Here is a 22,746-nt window from a genome sequence, read left to right as displayed (position 1 = left end):
GACTACATCCAAAACATTCCTTTATTCTCACAAAACAAAACACTGAATCACAGCAGATTAAACAAATGTGGTGGAGGGATGTAGCTCACAAGAGTGCAATGTCAAAACTTGATCAGCCTATGCAATTAAGCTTACCTGCCACTAGAGCTTCTCTTTAGCATTTCCTTGAATAAGAAAATGCAACGTGATGTACTTGCAACGTGATGTGCTTTTTAGTGGTCTTTATTGAGCATAATGATTTTAGAGCCAATTGCAGTGCCAAGCAGCATAAATTAGAGCCTCTCTTTAGCATTTTCTTGAATAAGAAACTGCAATATGATGTGCTTTCTAGTGGTCTTTATTGAGAATAACGATTTTAGAGCCAATTGCAGTGCCAAGAAGTATAAATAAGTATGTAGGAACACAGACTGGCCAGCCTGAAATCCAAATCCAAAATGCACTGCCCCCTCTGTTACTGCTACTGTTGTAGAAAAGCTGAGAAAGCCATTTCACATTGTGACAGATGCTTACTTTATTGCCAATTTAGGTGTCACCAGCATAAAAGCAGTAGTATTAAGAACATCACGTTTCTAGGCATCTATGCACAACAGATCCGCTTGGCAACCCCGAAAACCTTGTATAAAAATAGAGCAGGGCAAGTATTAGTCACTAGAATATTAGGAAATAATGCTGACATTTCACCTTGTCGTTATAGTTTACTAGTACTCAACTTCGCATTTAAAAAGCAAGCTCTATGCAATTTTGAAGTACAGAGCCTGCACTCTAATCAGTAAAAATGTCACAGCCAGATATTAGCTTGGCTTTTACCAGACCTATGCAAGAGGTGAACACATCTGAGTAGCATTTATTTTGCTACAAAACAACATAGAGGGTCCCCTGCTGTGCTCTCATTCAAGTTAAATACGGTTCTGTGGTTTACGAGATAACCACACTGATCACACTGTCAGCGACCACTGATTTCAGTGCAAGGAAAAAAAAAAAAACACCCTGTGCCCCTGTGAGCACGACAGTTTAGTTCTGCAGTCCAATGCAGCTGTGGTGGCTACTACTTCCGGCACATGGTGGCATCGATTTGTGTCACAGTGGGCGATATCATCATGATCTTGCGCCTGTACATGGGGTCCTTCTCAATGGGGTTGTTGTGTAAGTAGACAGTGGCCAGCTTGGGGAAGTTTCTCAGCACCTCAACTTCTTCGAAGCTTTCAATCTCATTATCGTTGAACTGCACAGAAAAATAAAGACAGCCGCGGAACACGTGATAAGAGAAGGAATCATGTAAGACCAAATACACACACACAAATAAAGAACAGAAATTAAGAACTTCGTACACTGTTCTCTTATAGTCTAAACTTATAATCTGAACTTGTCGAGTAAACACTAAGCACTCACGATTCACCACACAACATCTACATTTCCGTATTGAAGACAGACCCCATGCTAGACTGTAGAATTTTCTGCAAAAGTATGCGAATGCAAGCATCCCCCCCCCCCCCCCTCCTTTTTTTTGGCTGTGTCTTTTGAGTGCCCTCAGAAGATTTTGTAGGATTTTGTACATAATACATATGTACATCTGCAGGGATGGAAAGCCATAATCTTTGTGCCAGAGCGCTTGCCTCAGCTTTGGGAGGTTGCAGGTTCGATCACTGCGGCCCTCAGTCTACGCAGCCGGTGAATCTACGGCCGTGGCGAATCTAAAGGGGGAACTCCAAAGCACTATCCACGCGCCGCATCATGACACCAATCCACGGCAGGCGTCGCAAACGGGAATGCATCTCCATGTTCCTGGTACTGGCTAGCTCACCCTCTGACGCAGACTGAAAATTGCTAGCTGTAAAGAAAAAAGCAGGGGAGAGCTGAAAGGGCACCTAGTCTGTGAAGAAAAGGGACAGGGGGAGCCAACCAGACCTCACGATGACAAGAAAACCCGTCGCTAGTTTCCGACACAAGGAGGACGCGTGCTCAAGCGTAAAATATCTGGCAGGTACAGATTGGAGCGTCAGCGCTCGGGATGCTCAAGTCTGATGCAGCGCGCATGCGCAGACTGACTTTAGCTGACACGCGCGTGAACGTCGGTGCGGCAGAGCATGACCCGTGTGTGCTTGGAGTCGGGGCTTTATGAAAACAGGTGTGGTAACCCAGCATATTGCATGACTCTACAGTGGTGCACTGACGCAAAGAAAAAGAATGCATTTTGTGGAAAAAGTGGGAGGCCGGGGTCTCGGAAGTTCCAGGCTACCACACCATCACTGAAGTGGCAGCACTATGGTAGAGCATCTTCATCAGTCAGTGAGGGTCAGTGATTCATTCCACCCTCACACAAAGGGAGCCAATAGCCACCAAACCCAAGGAAAGCAAGGGGATTTCTTTTTAGCGCCAATCAAATGTGAAATAATAATGTAATCACGAACGTAATTAGGAAGGTGAAGAAAAAACAACCTTATGCCATTGGTGGGATGAGCCCATGACATCCGAACTTTGTATCTGGTGACTGAGCTATGGCTGGCTGTTCAAATTACTTTGTTAAATATTCATACTGAGTGCAACCTCTCCTTCCTCGGCGGCGGACGTAGAATGTCCTATGTTACTGCGAGTGTCACATGGAACGTGATCTAACAGGTGGGAGCTGTGCAATAACCATCTTACGCTACTATATATGACATCAAGGCTGCAGATTCAAGGCACTCGTTAAGCCAATAAGCAAGCAAATGCAGGCACAATGATGGTCTCATAATGAGATACATACAAAGGACCTGACACAGGGTATTTTTTTATGTTGATCAATGTGAATAACAATGTAACCGGAGATTATTGATTAGAAAACATAAGAAAAAATAACCACATGCCACCAGTGGGAACCGAACCACCACAAACTCAAATTTCGTACCTGATGCTCTAGTGACTGAGGTTTCGCAATCTCTATGTATCTCTTAACGAGTCCCGTACATTTGTTTGCCCTTCCGCCATCAATACACTTAAATCTGCCTTTGAAGAAACCAGTTATTTTCTTCTGCCACGTGCAGCAAACACGAATATGCCCGCTCATTGGTTTTTTTACCCTTCCACTGATTGAAAACCTATCCGCAAAGATCCTAAATTCTTCTTAGTAAAACCCACTGTGACCCTTTTTTTTTATCCATAAGGTGGCGTCACTTAAAGACACACTGCCAAAGCGTTTTATTGCAAATAAACTGAGCTCGAGGCCAGGCAAAATATTGTGCCTACAGAATCATGGGTGGGTACGCAGCTTCGCTGGGGAATGAACTCTGCACCTCCCTCAAGCGAGGCAGATGCTCAAACTGCGTTCAGGTGATATATACAGCTAAATCTCGATATATCAAATCTCGCGGAACCGCACGAAATCGTTGGTTATTTTGAAATAATGTTGTAATGAAAAATCTCCGATTATAAGCCAGTGAAAGGTATGAAAATGACGTACCTCGGCAGTAGGCACGTGTGTAGACAAGCAAAACCTCAAATGAAAATGTTGCACAAACTTCAAAGCTGATTGATTTGAAAAAAAAAAACTAGTTAATTTCTTCTGCCGCGTGCAGCAAACACGAATATGCACTATGTTACACCACTACAGCACGTACACTTTCCGCTTCGTACAACACCTCATCGGGTGCGTATTTGCACAGTGCGATTAAAGTAAGAACTTTGTCGAAGTGCAAAAGAACATCAGAGTTCATTATGACCTCATCATCGGTGTTCCCTAAGTTTGAGAATCTTGTCTCAGTCCTTCAAAATGATCGCGGAGGTCGATGGTGCAATGCTAGCTGTCTGCAGAGGTCGACTAGCTTTTATTCCTGTGCCGATTTCTTTCGTGAAAGCTGCTTTCCTATCTTCTTGGCACCTTTTCTGGCTGCAATCATCATCAGATCTAGCACAAACTTCACAATAAGATGATCCATGAAAAAAAAAAAAATACCCTTCCTGCAAGCGCGAATGGCACGAACGACACACAACGCAGGAAGAAAAAAAGCAGGTGGCTAGGCCTGCTGGCTACTGCATATTAAACCACAGCTTCGTGGAGGTGCTAGGAGCTGGCACTGGATATGCCAATAATGATAGCTACAGCCCACGGACAATACACACAGAAGCGGCGGATTCCGTTTCACACAAGAGTTGTGAGCTGCAGCGCTGTCAATTTTAGCCGAATTCGTAATACTGATGTTCCAACATTATGAAAACCGAAAGTAAAATAGGTACATTATTCTGAAATGCTATATGCTATATTGAAATTCGTAGTTCTGGAATAGTTTTACATTGAAAACATAGGAAATCTGTTGGGGATTCTTAAAAAATTCGTTAATGTGGTGTTCGGAGTAATGAGATTTCACTGTAGATCGTTCGGTCGAAAAGGCACTGCCATCACCATAACCCAGAATTGAGAAAAACATAGAAAAATATTGAAGTTATTCTGTACAAAAAATTGTGATAAAACCTCTTTTTGTGTAGCATTCAAGGTGGTGTCATACCATTGCGCTTTCTACTTAGCTTTCATACACCTGTCAAGTCAGAGGCTAGTTTGCGACAGGAATTCAAACCGGCGACATAATACTTCCAATCAAATTTTCATTTTAAGTGTAAGTGTCCATCGACAAGCAAGACAGATACTGCAACTTCCTTCCCTAAGAACTAAACCAACTAAAGACGTTTTAACACTTTGTGAAACTCTGTGCCAGTCTCTCAGTGCCGAAAATTTGCGAAATGGAAAGGTGGTGCTATAGCATCTACTCTTACAGGCAAACATTAGCATAGAAGTATTTCACATTTCTGAAATTTACAAGAACCAGCAATGGATTGTACTTGGTTGCATACTTGAAATATTTGCAACTAAATTTTCTTTTATCTTGATATGAGCCCACGGCTCTTTCATTCTATGTATAGTCAGAATCTATGTATAGTCACGGACAGAATGGTAGAGGTCACAATTCAGCATTCCAAATTGGTTGATGTGTTACCTTGAGAAAATTAATATGTATTTAACTTTCATGCAAGTGAACACTGCTTGTGCTGCACTACAGTCGAATACAACTTGAGAAAAATGCGGCAGGTGTCCCTCAAAGGAGGCCCTTCAGTCAAGGTGTTGACTGATGCTGACGCTGCCACGGTTAACCTGATCGAGGCATGGTGAACCTCTTTTCATCTGTGACACCCTGTGTTGTCAAACTAGCAGGTCCAAGGGGATTACTCGCGAGAATTGGATGCCACTGGATTCAGGGGGAGACCTTTAAGAGGCAAAAGCCACTTTTTTCTTTAACTGTTCCCGACTATAGCACATAATGGCAGCAGACATTGCTATTTTGAAGAATTGAAATGCCAAAGCATGGCAAATACGTACACTATTTGCAAAAGTACGAGCAACGGCCAAGTAGCAACAGCTGCCAGGTAGCAGAACCTTGCTACCAACACTCTTCTGGCCGCTCCAACAAAAACTTGAAGCATAAATCAGGTGTTGTGCTCACATTGTTCATGGCACTGCAAAAACCCATGTAGTCCTCACATGTCCCCTACCACCCGCTATATAAGAGTTCTGCACCTTATAACTGTAAAAACCAGAGCTACACTGCTGATAAACAGACCTAGATCCCTCTGCAAAACATTTATTTGTATGCACTACCTTCTGAAATAAAATCACACGTCGGAGGTGCAATCCAACTGGGGTAGTTTACATGCCCTGAGTGCTAAAGTTACTTGACGGCAAATCATTGTTTTAGTGATAAGCATTTTCTGGAATTTACACTGTCTAGTTCTTTGCTCCCGAATCAAGCTAGCACCATTATGAACCAAATGTCAACACAACTCGCAAAACAAGTGACACTATTTTGGTACACATGTTCTTTATGACTGGGAAGTTTGCAATATACCGCAACAGCTGCTGCCCCCATCAACACCATTAATGATGGTTTCACAGAATTACAGCTGGCCATCCATGGTTGTTTTGGACCAGAACGAGCTACAACGCTGTTCATATTTCTGCGCTTATGAACCTCATTATCTACATTCAACTCATGGTTGGTCTTAAATAAACACCTATAAAGCAAAGCTATAAAGTTACAACGCTGCAGCAAAAGTAACAAAAGTAAGTAAGAAGCTTATTTCTATACCCAGAATTCTTCAATGTTGACCAGGTGCTTGATGTTGGTGAGATGCTTGATCCTGTTGGCTGCTAGGTCTAAAGTCTCCAGTTTCACCTGCATTTAAGGGTTGGAAAGGCTAGTCAACACAAAAAGACTGAAATAAGGCCAATGTATTCATAAGCTACTACTAGATGTATAAAGCAGGCAAGCGACTGCGTTCCCAACTGCGTTCCCAACCGCTCCTTACCACATAATCAAGAACAGTCATATGCAACTACCTCATGATGTAGATAGCTCCTTGAATTGTGAATCACCAAGTGTACAATTGGCCTCTCGAGTGACAAATGCTTCTTAACTGTAATGCTTATTACGTTTCCTACTTGCTTTTCCACAAAAGAAACCAGAAATGAGCTGTGTGTGCCCTGCTACCAATAGCACGATAATATTTAACTGAACTGGTAGTTGCTGTTGCATTATAAGCATATCTCTTCTCCTCCCTTTGCTGCACAACGAAGAACAAGAGGTAAAGGAGGATTTGAGAAAGGTGAACTAAACCGTAACACTACTAACTGTTATGTGCCCGACTATGCCAGGCCTCACGTAATCTGCTGCTGCCCTTCTAATGTAAAAGTGCACTTAGCAGAGAAAAAATCTGTAATGATGCCTCTGAGGTTCGATAGAAAAACACCAAGTAATACACAACAGGCTGACAGCAGACCGAACAGATCTGTTCACAATTTAGGCCTGGCTCATAAGAATCTCCCCTACAAACCAAACCATAGTAAATAATGGTAAACTCACATTGTTTTCGAGGTTTTCAATCTTCTCAATGCCATTGTGAGACATGTACAAGTGGCAGAGGTTCCTGTTCTCATGCAGCCCCTCAAGCTTCACTATTCGGTTACTCTGTTATAAGATGGGAAAAGACAACCAAAACACACTTTCACACCAGGATGAGCTTCTTGGAGGCCTGGAGAGCAATGGCAGGAACAGCCAACAGCATTTTCGAGCAGCTGTCTCGAGTATTGTAGCAGGAGCTTAATGATAGGAAAAATAACAATGCAAATAAATAGTACGAAGGACATTCCAGTTAACTTGCATCACAGTTTAAAACGTAAAAACATGCTGCACGAAGATCTGAATAGATATAAACAGCTGCCTTCGGCAGGTATGAGCACAAATTTTTCTTTTGAAAGGTTGCAGAGAATGTTGAGGGATTTTTGGCATTTTCATCATTATTAGTTTGGTCTGCTTTTTTAAACTGAAGTTAGCAATATTTAAAAACTGTTATGTGACTGCACTCCCAGATCGCAACTTCAGTAATAAAATGCTCTTCGAATCAACAAAATCAGTAAGGAGAAGCTAGTAGTATCAATCGACAGGCTGCCAATTACACAGATTGTCCGGGATAAGCGCGGCCACAAGTTACAATGCAACAGCAGGAGTGTGAGCCTACCATCTCCACATCCCGGCATAGCATAGATTTCTTGCAGTTTAAAATGGTTGAAATTCTTTGCATTTGAACTATAATTCAAGCCCGTATGGTGGAAAATGTCCGACAATGACACTAGAGCTCATGCGTGCAAAATGTGGAAATTGGTATGCCAAAGCACAGAGAATACCACTCCATTGTTGGCAGTAGCCCAATTTAGTTACAACTGCTATATTTACCAATCAGCTTTCTCTTTTGAAAGTTAGCAAAAATGTGCTTCTATGCTACAAACACACCAGAAGATCAGAGGTTGCACTGTCACAGGAAGCGAGAATGACGTCTGAAGAATCAAGCTGTCGCCTGCAGAGAGTCCGAAACCTATCTTGAAGTCTTATACTGACCATGTAGAACATTGTAACCTCAGCCTCACCATGTCCGCCGTGACTCTTGGTTGCTAGAACATTCTTTTGGCATAGGCTTTTTTAAAAGCAGGAGCATTAAACAGGTGGCCTGCAGGCCTCATGCAGCCCTCCGGTGCAGCGTGATGCGGCCCGCCGGAATAAAAAATTTGCGCCTTGTTCTGAAAGCATATGCCAGTTTTAAGAGTCCTTTACAACCAGACTCGTCTGTCAATTAAAATCAACTAAAGACCACATTCCCAGGCAGTACGCATTCTTTGTGGAAATGAATAAAGGCACTGGCACCTTAAGCTGCGTGAACTCCGGACAGACGTCGGCTGCCTTCAACAGTGAGGTGCCCAGCAACCCACTCTCTTTCATCTCCAAGTATACATTTTTTCCTTTTGAGAATAAGTGACTGTGGTATTAACCGCTGTACCTATCAGTAGCTCGCTCTGAGCCATCCCGGAGTGGCAAAAATTCAGTGGTTAGTTAGAAGAGCTTTTCCACGAAGAATGGGAATGTGTGGTCTGGAAAGGGGACGTATTGGTTGGCTTTTATTTATTTCATTCTCCTTAAAATTCCTATTTTGTATTGTTTTCATTCATTTCAGTTCTTGTTTTCCGGCTCCTGGCTCGTGAGGCATGAAATGTTCATAAAGTGGCACACATAGCAATATAATGTTGATGGGACTGGCACGGCATTCCCGCTACAGTATTTTAGATGCAATGGCCAGAGTACAAAAATGCGAGAAAACAAAAAAACAAATCCCTATTACCAGAAATAACAAAGAAACACTGAAAATATATGCAATGCCACAATCTCTTTCATCAGGCCTAAAATATAAACTTACATATACTACATAACCTAAACCAACCTCAAACGTTTGTCCTCATTGAAATGATACAATTCTTTGCAAAGAATTTAATGCTTAATGCACCAAATTAAATGGTAGTGTTCAGAGCGTCACTCCAAAAAAGGATTTCTTTATAACTTTATAAAAAGTTTTAATGAATCTGTCATTAAGCATGGCAGCCAAGAATCCAGATGATTATGCAGCACCTCCTGAGCTATATCCTGCAAAATAAAAACTGATCGAAATATCCCAGAAGATTATGCAGCACCTCCTGAGCTATATCCTGCAAAATAAAAACTGATCGAAATATCAAAAGCAGAATAATGCCTGCCTTTAAGGCAAGCATGTCAAATTGAAGCAGCAAGGTTTGCCTAGGCCATTCTGCCGAGTGCATAATTTTTTTTGCCCCTGTTTCTTTTCAGCACTGGCAAACGAAGAAAAAAAAAGGGGGGGGGGGGGGGGGGGGGGGGGGCATAAAATCTGACTTCCCGGCCTTATTAGGCTGAGATATCATCACTATTTGTGGTGGCTCTGTTACTGCAATAGTTTTCTGCAATTTGTAGACAGCAAGTGGCAGGATACCTCACTGTACAGGCATTTTTGAACAACTTTAAACTAAATACTACTAGAATACTTTAGTTTGAGATCCAACCTGAATGCTGAGGAGTTCTAACTGCTTCAAGGGCTCCAGGTTTTCCAACTTGGTGATCCTGTTCTTTCCCAAGAACAGGCTTTTCAGGTTTACCAAGGTGCCCAAGTTTTCAATAACCTGTCAATAAGATCAAACAAACAAGTGTGTCAGAAACTGTTAAGCACGTTGCGGTTTTACAACCTCACAGGTTTTCACAAAGCCACACATTAAGGGGAGATGCGGGGCTGAAGGAAAGGATCAACTTTTAAACTGATGCACTGATTCTGATACAATTCTCAGGGATGGCTTATCTTCTTATTTGAATGTATTCTAAGTTTCATCACCTTAGCACAAATAGAAAAAAAAAAAAAAAACGAAAGAAAAAACCCGTTTAGCTGTCATAATGAGTAAGTGTGTCAGCTTAGGAAGTCTATCATTTCAAAACTAATAAAGATGTAGTAACCGTTTGTGCTTAGATAACTTCTAGGTAGTTTATTATGCAGGATAAGGCCTATGCGGGTTCTTTGACTTTTTTTCTAAAAATCTCAGCGCTTTAAAAACGAACTTCATTTCTTCTGTTGTCATTACATGTCACATATTTGATACTTGTTTACTCTTAGAGAGTAAGTAGAAATCCAAAAAGTACCTTGTCTTGTTCTCAACAATATTTTAGCCCAGAAACCACTTCGAAAGCAGCCTTTGGTGAAAAAGTTGAGATTTCCGTAACAGTTGTGCTCTTGCAAGAAGTGCAAACTGAGAAAACTGAGTTCAAAGATTTCAGAACATGTTATTTAAATTTGTCGCCTAAATAAATAAATCAAAGCGGCCTGGTGCATAGGTTGGGCTGTTCTTTTCAAAATGACACAGCTCTGCAGCGCTTTACAGCTGTCCAGCGCCCATGTCTGCGTTTGTGAAATGCTTTTCTTGGTTGCCTGCTGGGCGTGCCTCTTTGTCTAGGCTCACATTCTACCTCCACTTTGGTTGGCCTGGCTTTCAGTGGAGCGAGAACAGAACTCCAAAGATAAGTGCTGCGTTTTAGTCAATCAAAGCTTCGATTTCAGTTTAATAACCAACCCTCTATTGACAGGGCTCAAAATTTACCTTTCCTGTCTGTTTTTCTTTTTATAGTTGTCTGCTGTACTCTCGATAGCTAGTTCATTTTGGCTAGAGAACACAAAAATTAGCTGTGGTTTAGTTCTGGTTGACCCTAGTTGAATTGTGAAAGTAAGAGCGGAAGCTTCTTTTCCCTGCTACATTATTCCCCTATCACGCCTTATTAGTGTAAGGTGCTACATTATTGGGGACACTTAAGCTCATCCCTTAAGGGCATGACGCGAGAGTGTAAGCTACCAGCGCACATATAAAGTCACGCTTCAACCAAGCCGTATGGACGTGCCTGCGTGTCGTAGGGGTAATGCAAACGGTTCTGGCAGGCTGATTCTGCTATCACCCTCCAATATGAAAGTAGCGACTCGAGTTGGCAGCTCCTTAGGGGTAACGTGAATTCAAATGTCATGGTAGGCTGATTTTTTTTATGAGGAGACCGTAGCTACGCCTCTTCACGGCATAGCTGCGGCCACATGAGGTTTCGCTTTGGCCGTCGTAGTATCGCTTTCGCAATAAAAAAACAAGCATTTTAACTTAGGGATGCGCTCTACAATCAGTTCCTTGTCGGCTATGCAATTGCGTCTTGAAATCAGCATTCATAGGCGCTTTCGATGAAGAGTGCACCTCAGAGCAGATAACAACCAAACTTGGTGAGAAGTTTGGTTGTCACAATCTAAAACACATGCAAAATTCAAAACAACAAACATTTAAAAACTAGTGTTTTGCTTTTCTCGGTGAAAATTGTGATTTTAGCCCTGCATCCCTCCTTAAATTTCCTGTTAGCAGTTCTGAGATTGTGTCAAAGAAACAATTAAATCCGAAATTAGACAGCAAATACAGTAAAGGCAGGAAATGCTACTGCAACAGTGTTACAGCCCCGTTCCGCAGAAAATCCAATGTCAGCACTGTGAGTGAAATATTACGATCACGCCTATAACAGGTGGTAGTTGGTAGGCGACATGGCCATGTACTAAGGCATGACGAGACATGACACTGAGCTGGCGGTTGCTACCAACTCTGGCAGCATCTGTCAACCCAAGACCCTTGGATCCCATGTAAGACACGCCACTCACAGGCCACGCAGGCATGTTTGTACGGCTCGGTTAATGCAGGGCTTTATATTTATGTTCCGTGATGTATATAGTGAATAGTTAATACGAAATCAAAAAGGCACAAATTAAGGATTCAGTGCTTAAGCAATTTGCAAAATTCATGCACGAAAACAAGGATCCCCAAGGGAGGCTGCAGACTGAAGCCAGCAAAGCTGCCCAACATAACCTTAAAGGTGTCACTTAGGTGCCCATCAAAATTATAATTACGCTACTCAACACCTCAAATATCAAATTTTAACTACAATTCAGTAATTAAAAATCAATAAAATTTGCCGCACGGCAGTATCAGACAAAACTAATGCTTCACAGTGACTACACAACAGAAAGCACTGCGACGGTTTATGAACAAAAAACAAACAAATGCAAGTGGCAGGCAGGTATCAAAGACATGTCCACTATCCGATATAAATAAACAATGAACAGTGGTCAAGCAATAAAGCTGTCATAATCAGAACTGAAGTGAAGATTGTTTTCATCTCTCATTACATACTTCCTTCCAAATGAAACTGCATAAGTGACACTTGTGGCAGCTAGCTTTATGAAAGGTGGCATTAGCAAGGTCCGATGTTTAGGGAAATCCGTCAAGTTGGAGCTTATTTGTATTACGGGAATAATCAAACCTCAGCATTCGCTCAAGCACATCCACAAGGCTACAAAGAAAAGCTGCATAGGTTTCACAGAAACCACCCACACCAAAAGCAATTTTTCTTCAACCACGAAGTTTCTGTGAAAACCATACAGCTGCAGTTGGGTGGATGCCAAACGATAACTACTTTCTAATTTTGAATCTACTCCACCTTGGAAGAATTCCCTAAACAGTAGGCCAATGCCTTCCCTACTTCCAAGTTACTAAATATTTTGTTCTCGTCCTGCTATTTGCTAGCTGTCTAGGTTAGCTCAGTGAGTGAGCAACTGCATTGAACGAACAGTGGCACTGGGTTCGAACCCAAGAGGAGGACAAATTTTTTCTGCAACTAAGCAACTAAGAAGTGTCTGTGAAAGCTGCTAAGCCTTCCTTTTTAGTCAAATGGCTATGCATGTGCAAATGCTAATGAGTAATTAATCCCATATTAGCATCAAATTACCAGGTGCAAATGAGGGATAAAAGAAGAGGGGAATGAACAGCATGCGGAGCCCACCTTTATTCTGTTGCTGCCCAGTTCCAGCATTTCGAGGTTTACCAGCTTTTCAATGTTCTCAATCTTGGTGATTCGGTTGTTCACCAGGAACAGCTTCTTCAGCTTCACCAACTTTTCAAGGTTCTCAATGCGTGTTAACCGGTTGAACGAGATGTCCAGGATTCTTGTCGTGCATCGCAAAAAAGCGGGAATGAACCGCAAGAAAGAAAAGATGAACAAAAGAACAATGCTAACCAGCATCTACTGTCTAAACAACAACAAGTGTAAAAATAAACATCCAATCTGAAACCAGGTTCATGGGGCACAGTAAAGGCTGCATGTTGAGTTCCTAAGCCAATAGTCACCATTTTTTTCTTTTTTACAAGGCCTCTGCTATAATAGCAATACACTTGTAGGCTGATTATTAATCAGTGCTAGTATACTACAAGTTAGAGCAAGGCTAAAGAAGAAAGTGTGCCAGCCAATAACTGGCGTCCTCAGTTGCAGCTCTCTTTGCAAGACGAACTAAATGCATGAATGCAGTACCACACATTTTCACACTTCATGTGTAGCAACATCAACCTTAACATTAAGCAGAATTTATTTGCTTACAAATAAAGGCCGCTTAGACTGACTGATTCATTGATTGATTGAAGTGATAATTGAAACTATCACACTAAAATGACAGCTGACAGAGTGATGCAGTCAGGCATCTTCAGTAGAAAGTCTAGCAACCTACAATATTCCTTAACAAATATATAAATCTTGTTGCACAGACTGGCCGGCACTAATACATTATTTAGGATGTATGCAACATTTGTCGAATCAGTTCCCAAAGAAAGTAAAGGGTGAAGTCACATCACTTACAGTGCGGTAAGCAGTGAAAATAAGACAATCAATCAATGTCACTCCAGGTGAAGCCACACAATTTACCTTGGGAAAAATGGCCCAATACAGCTAGCTGCTGCCAATAAAGAAGTTATGTGCAACAAAAGCCATTATATGTTCAGTAGCACATGAATTCCATTTACAATAGGCTTTGCATTAACTTTCCAACTTACGATTACCAACAAAAGGACATCTTCTTAGCATAAGCCTACTGCTCACAAAGGTTTTAGTAAATGTTTCTAGAGGGCTATACTAGTGGATGCTGGGCACTTTTTGATTATGAAATAAACTGTTAATTGGGTGCTGCTAGCCAAAGTTGGTAACAAAAAAAAGCTTGTCCACAACTGGACAATTCCCCCAAAGGGACAACAAATTACTAGTACCTTGCTTGTCTTCAATAGGCCACGATGCAGAGAAAAAAAATAAATAAAATGATGCGTTCCTAAGGAAAACAAGAATGCAGGACTCACTCAAGATTGACCAAGGCATCCAGGTTCTCTATCTTGGTAATCTGGTTGTCGTAGAATTCCAATTCTTTCAATGTAACCAACATGTGCACATTTTCAATCTTCTTTATCAAGTTGTTCCTAAAGATTAAAATCTATGGACAGAGAAAAGCAAGGTGATGTAGTGTTTTGCGTAGATAATATAAGGACAGCATTTATAACTGGAAGTGGAGTTCTCTTGCTTTCTTGACTACTTTCTGTTAAACTGCTTGAAATGGCAAAGCATGCACTAAAAAAAGGGGAACCACTGATTGCAAGCATCATGTAAAAATAATGAGATTAAAAAGTACTTTTGCATGAGCATGGACAATTAGCAAGAAAAGGGACAACATCAAACAAAAATTTACATGTCAGCAAGCAAAACAACTGCGAACTACTGCACCGAAATAATCTGTGCCGTTCTACTGACCTCTATCCGCTGCAGATTTTCCAAGTTTGACAATTTACCGATACGGCAATGGGTAAAATCGAGGTCCTGCAACAGAAGACGGAACACTGAGCACCATCTATGAAAAAAACTTACTCATACTCATAAGTAAAATCAAAGGCTGAAAGAGAAATAAAAGAAAGGAAAATGTTACTTCACAATAGGCGACTACCACCAGCGAGGCCTGCTGTGAATAACTGCGTCCGCACATTAAGTGCCGCTCACAAGGACATACCAGGACTTACCAAGGCATCAGGTTCGTAATCATCATAGGTTATTTCAGTAACTTCAGGTCCTTTCGGCTTTTGCTCGCCTATAAAAAAAAAAAAAAAAAAAAAAAAAAAAAAAAAAAAAAAAAAAAAAAAAAAGGGAAGAACTAATTATGCAAAATTTCATAAACGAAGAATAGCTGCATCGCAGCACATGAATTGGAATTTTTAACAAAATTGCACAGGACTTGCCTTTTTCATCGGCGTTGGCTGAAACAGAGAAAAACAGTAAGATGAAGAAAGTTCGGTTCTTCCCATGAACACGCCAAATTGGGTAAAATAATAATAATAATAAAAGAACGAAGGGAAGGGTACATTAGCACTTTCAGTGTATATAAAGGAACAACAAAGAGAAAAAGCAAACTCAGCAAGATGATGCACCAGACGAGTTGATTTTTTCTCATGTACCATATTAATGCTTGTAATGCAGATACCTAGTACCATTCTTGGATTTTGCCGAGGCAGCTGTGAAGCCTCTTTCAAGCAACTGCTTGAAAAGAAGCACAAGAAAAAAAAAACAACAACCCTTAAGCTATTTGGTTTCAAACATAAGCCAAGGCAGAGCATTCAGCTTCACTGGCTGCGGTGTTGAACCACTGCGCCATCTCAGTAGCCAGTTTCTTGACGTGCTAAGCTGCCAGTCTTTCCATGCTGCGCTTTGGATGCCGTTGTCTTCATTTCCTCTGACAATGTTGCACTAAAGACCTTAATTAGGCCTCCTTCATTCTAATTAAAGCTCAAAACACCCGTTAAATACTCGGCTAAACATGGCAAGATGTGGCAAAGCAAAACTAAATGAAGCAAAACTTAGTTACACGGGTGCTAAAGTTTGCTTCTGCATGTACATCCACGCTTAGCCAAGCTAAATCGCCGCTTAATTTTTGGTGTGCGGAAAGACCGCTGTGTTGCCAAGGAAATCACATATGAAATTCTCTATATCTTCCCACATTCATGGGACACCAACCTGGTGAATGCCACGCCATTTTTACAATATATATTAACTGGAGTTACTTCGCAGAATCGCTGTGCGAATGCCGCTGAAGCTCGGGGTACTGAACCTACTGCGTACAACAGCTACATAGTGGATAAGTGCACAGAATACAAGGCGAGAGACTCAGTGCTCGCGTTTGTTCCTTGCCTTCGTGCCCGTCATCTGGTTGGTGCTGTTTCAATTAGGACACTTTTCACACTTTGGGAGTGCTCTCTGCACTGCTTTCTTCATATATGAATGGCACTTGCCCATCGGCAACGCAAAGCATCACCCAAGAAAGTGATGAACCAAACGGGGTCGGTGAAGAATTCATGTAAATAGGCACAATTACAAAAATCCGTGAAAAATGTAACCATATATTCTTTGCTTTTATGCAATTTTCTGGGCTACTAAAGCTCTCTGCTTGGTAAAAAAGATATCTTTGCTATCACATAGTGTTGAACTATCAGTCTAGATAGCATGGTACACCCTATACAGAAACGTTGGATAACTGCTTGAGGCCCGCAGTTTCCTTGCACTATTCCTTTTTAGATTTGTGCCTTACAACAAGATTTAAATACCAGAGTGACATATTCTACGATGAATATCAGATTTACTAAACATTTCGAAACATATATAACACTGTAGTGATGACTATGCTTTCAGGGTAACTAAACCATGATGGTTGGGAAAGATTGCTATGAAGAACATGACTTTTTTCTTTATTTCTTTATACATCATTTTATGCATTAACTGATAGACTAAACACTGGAAAATGAAAAGTAGATTTGATTGGCAAAGTAATAATATCCTAACAATAAAGATCACAGTGTCTTTTAGCGTGAGGCCCAGCTTTGCACACAGACTTTTACCAATAATAAACTCATCAAAACTGGTCATATACTATACACAAAACTAGTACCCCGGATACCCACTAGGACTGCCAAAGGTGATGACACTATAAACACACTGCCATTAATATATCCAAGTGAGGCAAATGGAAAAACTATATAAAACTAGTTTACAGGAACTTAGCATTTAACTATATATGCTGCACGGGTATAAAGCAGACCACAGATGATTTCCTTTCAGATGAGGAAAGAAAAAAAAGAAAGCTATTCCTACACAATAAGAAGACAAATGAAGAAATGCAACTACAGCGTATGAACGTCAGCCATCACCACGTCTGTGCAAAGCTTCCAAGATCCATGCACAAGGCAACCAAAAGCACTGCAGGCAGCATGCACAAATATGGGCCCATACATGTTCCCTTGGATGCATCCACCATCAGGGAATAAAGGCAAAACAGTATGGCAGCATGAGCAATACCCAAACTAACAGCAAAGGTCGCCTCTTTGTACCACTCTACAACAGACTGAAAATAACTTTGTCATCGTGTGCAGATGCAAGAATATGGTATGTTTCCTTTTGTTATCACTTCTTTCCTCAGGTACGGGTTTGCACTGTAGTTATGCAAACTACTAATAGAAACTGTGTCTATAAAGCTTCCTGCTAGTTAGCATGCATTTTCAAGCACACAATGCTTCTGGTGCACTAGCATTTTCTTTGCTTTAACAGTGTTAAGCAGATGCTCAAGTCTGTGCACGCTACTTTTTCGAAGCATAGCATTTCGCATCATTGTACATTGCCATCATATCGCATCGCATCACCTTATTCTGATATGTCTGTTTTTATTTGTGTTGTTTCCCCCCCTATAATAATACCCCAGTGAGGGCGCTGTAGGTACTCTGTATGCCGTATGCCATATCCACCCATTACAAAGGGAATGGCCTCAACTACCCCCCCCATCATCACAAATAAATAAATAATTAAACTACAGCCACACATTGAGCTCGAAAATCTATATAAGCTGGCAGTACTACAAGAAAATGCAGTCCTAATGAAAGTTAACTAGTGCTCAAATTTTCAAATCCGAAATTGGCGACACCAGATGCCCAGCTCCAATGAGACTGCTCAGTGAGAAACCTCGTTTAGTGACCCGAGTCATTGATGTACCTAGTCTGTTTTATACATTTGTCTTCCTTATTAAAAGTGGTCACAATGCTAAGATTTCACAAATGCCAGGTTTAAATTCCAGGTTCAGACAGCCTAATCTTGAAGTGGAAAGATATTTTTAAGAAAAATGTCACCTCGTCCCTGTGAAGCAAGTGGGTCACTCAGATGAAAGCTGGATAAACTGCAAAACGAGTACCTTAGCACTTAATTACAGCTACATAATCATGCAGGAGAAAACGTTAGAAAAATTTTTGCACCTAAATTAAACGTTGCACCAGCACATTGTCCCAGGTAATGCTGTCAGAAGCAGTGTTTGCAAAGGCTTTGAGCACTAACTTTGAAGACGTCGTCACAAAGCCCATATTACAGTGCATTCCTGTCCTAGCCCTTCTATGCTGGGAACCAAAGGATAAAATAGCCGGGCTCAGTTCGCATGTACACCACAGGGTAAAAGCCACTATGTCCTCACTCCATACCAAGTGAAGGTGGAAGAGTCAAAGAGGGGCAGCGGACCGCCTTTGCATCCGCTTGAACGTCCTGGCCAGGCATTGAATGAGGTGCTCCCTCAACTTTTGCTGCAAGCCAAAAGCATAAGCACGTGTTGCTGCCAAAGGAAACTGAAAGCAGCGTGGCCGTCAACCACAGCAGAGCTTGAGAAAATAAACATGACAGGCATGATTTATGTCATGCAAAGCAGCCTTCAATATGATCTATAGCTGAATAAATCTAGCTGAAAAACAGAGAAGAAATGAAGGTGCAATCATCTACCCTGTTTGTAGCTGCATGTCACAATCACAGCACTGTCGGCCATTTGGTGCACTACTACAGCCCTACTTGGCCAGGCTAAAATGCAACGCTGCTACGTTTAATTTCTCCAGCGTGTCTGATGACATCAGTGTGCAGCCGATTGCTGGGTATGAAATTTTGTATACGGGGCTTAACGTCTAAAGTGACATATGGGCTGTGGGGGATGCCATAGGAGAGGCTACAGATTATTTTCTACTAAACCCATGGTAACTTAATGTGTGTCAATTACATCATGGGCTTTAACGTCCCAGAGAGACCCAGGTTATGAGGGACTCAGTAATGGCATGCTCTGGATAATTTCGACGATCAGGGATTTTTTAAAATGCACTGACATTGCACAGTATGAAGGTGCCTTGTATTTCACATCCACCGCACAGCACATGAGCGTCTGTGTATTTCACCTGCATCAAAACACAGTCACTGAAGCTTGGATTAAGCCCATGACCTTGGGATCAGCACCCGCATATGCGATAGCCACTGATCCACTCAGGCAAGTGGAAAACAAACAAAGGAAACTAAGTTCGCATTCCAGTGAGGTTTGGTTAGGTTTATGGGGTTTAATGTCCCAAAGCGACTCAGGCTATGAGAGATGCCATAGTGGAGGGCTCCGGAAATTTCGACCCCCTGGGGTTTGTTCATACACACTGATATCGCACAGCACATGGGTGCTTTGCTTTCCGCATCAATCAAAAAGCGGCCACTGCGGCCAGGATTCGATCCCACATCCTTGGGCACAGAAGTCGAGCACCTTAACCACTGCACCACCATGCGGGGATGTTCACATTCCTTTCACAGCACGTACTTGCAACTGAGCCTGGGATGACATGACAGCTGCTTAGGTGATAAAGCCCTGAAGCTTAAAATCAGCCAGCAATGGTATTTGTAAGCATCAAATATAAGGATGCTCTGACATTTATGGTTAAGGCAGACAAGCAGCACAAGTACAAATCTTAAGACCAGTGATAGGCCATTGCACTACTGGAAAATCACTAAAGATTAAAAACTGGTTTTCGAGGACCTTGTTCTTTGAACTGTAATTAAACCTGGGTTAATTAAAGAATCTAAAGCAAAAAAAGAATTGCAGAGAATTCCTAATAAGTGAAACTTTGTACATATAAATGCAGCCAAGCATCTTAAGGTGTTGGTTGTATTGCAGCGAAAGTGAAAAATCACAAAAGAAAGGTGACAAAATTGGAAACAAGAAAAAAAAAAAGTGCACTGTGAATGTTACTAGAATAGATGATCCCAAGAAGGTATTATTAATGTTATGTTGTGGGCACAATATTGTGTTAAAGAGTACAGCTTCAGCAGTGCAAGCTGGAGTAGCTGATGATAAACAAATTAGATTTGCCTGCAGTCTTTTTCTGTGCTGCAAGCCCCATAAAATGGCACCCACACTAATGTCGATGCACACTCGCTCTATGTGACTCATGACAGTGTTATTTTCAGAGCTAATATAATAAATACCCCTTTGAGGCATAATACACAATAGACATGGACCTCATCAGGGTTTTCTTTGTTCTAGGGTTCTGTATGCAAATGTAAAGCAAATGTTACTTGTGACCACAAATTTCCATTGGTTTAGAAAACACAAAGAAAAAGCATAGTAGTAAAATAATTTAGAGAACTATTTCTTTTCCCCTCAAAATTATATTTGCTTTGCTACCTCACGTCGACTAACTTTGAGTACAAGTGTGTAGTCATGTGGCAAGACTCTGCTATAGGAGCAACCTTAATCAAAATTGATTGCTTTTATTTTGTCAAAGCATTCTCTGCTGTTTAAAATAGGAATTACTTGTTCAGCTAGCAATGTTGTACTTAATGTTAGCATTATAATACAGACCTTTCTGCCTGCAACATAACTTAACCATGTGTTCTGGCCAGTTGTAGGTACATTTTATGTGCACGAAGCCATGGGCTAATCATATAACCTAACAACTTCTTTCACACTCTGCATAGCTACAAAATAATGTCATAGCGTAAAGTGAAATCAGACCAACACCTGCTTTAAACCACTCCACGAAACACGAACTTTATGAATGCAGTTAGTGCACACATGTAAGAAAACCTGTGCTCATGCAAAGGCGCCAATCACGAACTACATGGCAACTGTCCAAACACCAGTGAAATAAGAAGATTTCCATTCACAAACAACAATCGAGCTTTTCATGCATAACTGAAATAGTTCTAGGAGCCCAACGAGAGGGAATGTAGAAGGCAATGAAGGTAAGACAAAGGCTGCTACCAAAAAATATTAACATACCGCTGGTCACAGCAGCATTGGGTTGAGTAGCGTGAGCAGCTTCCTGAGCTCCTTTGGCTTCTGCACCTTGCTGTGCTGTGAAAAAGAAGGCATTAAAAAAAAGTGTCACTGTCTGCAAAGTCTTGTAGCAATACATTTACAGATTTTTCTTTAGATGTAAGAGCTGGGTGCATAGTAACAAGGACAACTTGAATGAACAGGGCACAGGACAGCCAATAATGCAGTTAACTGGCTTTCAGTGCCAGTGAAACCTAATAAATGAAAGCAATGCAACAAACCAAGATCATGTTTTATGACAGGAAGCCAAGCACCATAATTATTCACCTGGGTTAATTCATGTGCTCATGGTGGCTTAATGGTTAGCTTACTGACATACCAACAGTGAATATATAGCCCTGATGAGACAAAGGTTGTAGATTAACATACCACTGGTCACAGGGGAATTGGGCTGAATAGTGTGAGCAGTTTCCTTAGCTCCTTTGGCTTCTGCACCCTGTTGTGCTGTGAAAAAGATGGCATTAAAAAATAAGTGTCACTGTCCGCAAAAGTCTTGTAGCAATAAATATACAGGATTTTCTTTAGAAACCAGAGCTAGGTGCGTGGTGGTTAAAGATGAGAAAAAATTGCAGCTCGCCCCTTTTCAAAGCTACCGAAACCTAATAAACTAAAGCAAACGGCGAAAGACGAGATCATTTTTTTTACGACTAGAAGCCAAGCACTACAGTTATTTATCTGGAGTTAATTGATGCGATGAGCGTGGTTTAAAGGTTAGCTTACTGTCAGACCCACAATAACAGCATGCCAGAACGGTAACTACTTAAATATAGCTATGCTCACTATTCCGGGAAAAACTTCAGCACGAGGTGAAGCCTTCTGAAGGACAATAACGTGTTATCAAGGCTATTTTCCGTGACAATGCTAAAAAAAAAAAAATGCATTTGCATTTAAACGTGTGTAGCTCCACCACGTTTACCTTTCGCTGTCTGATCACGGCAGGATTTCGACGCATCCTGCAGTCCTGTTTTCACCTCCTCCGTCTTAACCGGAGGAATAGCTGTAAACAACAAGGCCAATTAAGGACATCTCGATGAGCTCTAGAAACCGCTAAACTTCATACGATTCAGGCGCGAACGAACGACAGAGGTACGGGCGCAAGCACAGGGCCGGTACAGATCGTAAGAGGCATACTGATTTGCGCGAAGAATTAGCACACCTGAAAGTAGCGCCTAGAGTGTATAGCATACGCGATTTCATTTGGTTTAACGGTGTAGAACGCGTCAGTAATTCGCGTTTCGTAGAGAAGGGTGACACCCCGTTTCACAATACACATACATCGGAGATTCAAGAGACAATGTTTGTGCTGTAGATGGCTAATGAATCAACACAATGACTCGTCGATGCCCGCACTGGTGGCATCGACTTTATACCAGCTTTGCAATCCCGACGTGTAAAAGTAGGAAAGGAAAAAGAATGCGCTTGCCTCTGCCATTTCCAGAATTGCTCATTTTTGGAAACTGGCACCGTCCGTCAAGTCGCGACTCGCGAGTGCCACGGCCTCTAGCGATGACGCCATGAAAGTATATTGGTCTACATGTTGGCTAGTTTCGATCAAGGTTGGTTACGATCTTTGCGAGGTAGTCTAAAACAGTTGCCCAAACGTTCGGCTTGCGTAATAATTTGCATCGCACAACCTAACCTATCATCTTTAATAATTAGGTAACAAACAAAACAATGCGAAAATTAGTTCTGTTTTCATTTTCATCTGCGACCTACGGAGGTGCGTTTATATCACTATTGATAGCTGCATCGAGGCACCCTAAATTGATGCTGATACCCAATTTAACGAAATACGTAGCTTGCCTA

The 22,746-nt window shown here is 41.5% G+C and overlaps 1 protein-coding gene across 3 annotated transcripts; it reads right to left on the bottom strand.

The window, feature by feature from the left end:
* On the bottom strand, positions 1 to 22,475 carry LOC146196593 (uncharacterized). 3 transcript variants are annotated; one of them, XM_084598357.1, is made up of 14 exons: positions 22,364 to 22,475; positions 21,857 to 21,937; positions 21,310 to 21,384; positions 20,884 to 20,958; positions 18,290 to 18,388; positions 15,020 to 15,037; positions 14,804 to 14,871; positions 14,541 to 14,606; positions 14,096 to 14,226; positions 12,759 to 12,921; positions 9,422 to 9,538; positions 6,885 to 6,989; positions 6,111 to 6,197; positions 1 to 1,222 (listed from the first exon to the last, which is right to left on the bottom strand). In XM_084598357.1, exons 1-14 carry the CDS (start codon positions 22,386 to 22,388, stop codon positions 1,046 to 1,048), a joined length of 1,287 nt encoding a protein of 428 aa, XP_084454483.1. In that variant the 5' UTR covers positions 22,389 to 22,475; the 3' UTR covers positions 1 to 1,045. The 3 variants fall into 3 exon arrangements, with proteins under 3 accessions (XP_084454483.1, XP_084454485.1, XP_084454484.1); XM_084598359.1 differs by lacking the exon at positions 18,290 to 18,388; XM_084598358.1 differs by lacking the exon at positions 21,857 to 21,937 and having other exon boundaries at positions 22,364 to 22,472.
* Between the last annotated feature and the right edge of the window lie 271 nt (positions 22,476 to 22,746).

The sequence above is a fragment of the Amblyomma maculatum genome, chromosome 3 (assembly GCF_055883805.1).
Source record: "Amblyomma maculatum isolate TAMU_Amacu chromosome 3, ASM5588380v1, whole genome shotgun sequence".
NCBI lineage: Eukaryota > Metazoa > Arthropoda > Arachnida > Ixodida > Ixodidae > Amblyomma > Amblyomma maculatum.
The sequence above is the reverse complement of the archived record's forward strand: the minus strand, read 5'-3'. Positions and strand labels throughout refer to the sequence as shown.

Coding starts and splice junctions, on each gene's coding strand:
- LOC146196593 (XM_084598357.1), bottom strand. CDS start 22,388: ATGAGCAATTCTGGAAATGGCAGAG. Junction 20,959..21,309: donor CAATTCCCCTGTGACCAGTG/GTATGTTAATCT, acceptor TCTTTTTCACAG/CACAGCAAGGTGCAGAAGCC. Junction 1,223..6,110: donor TCAACATTGAAGAATTCTGG/GTATAGAAATAA, acceptor TTTTCTGTGCAG/TTCAACGATAATGAGATTGA.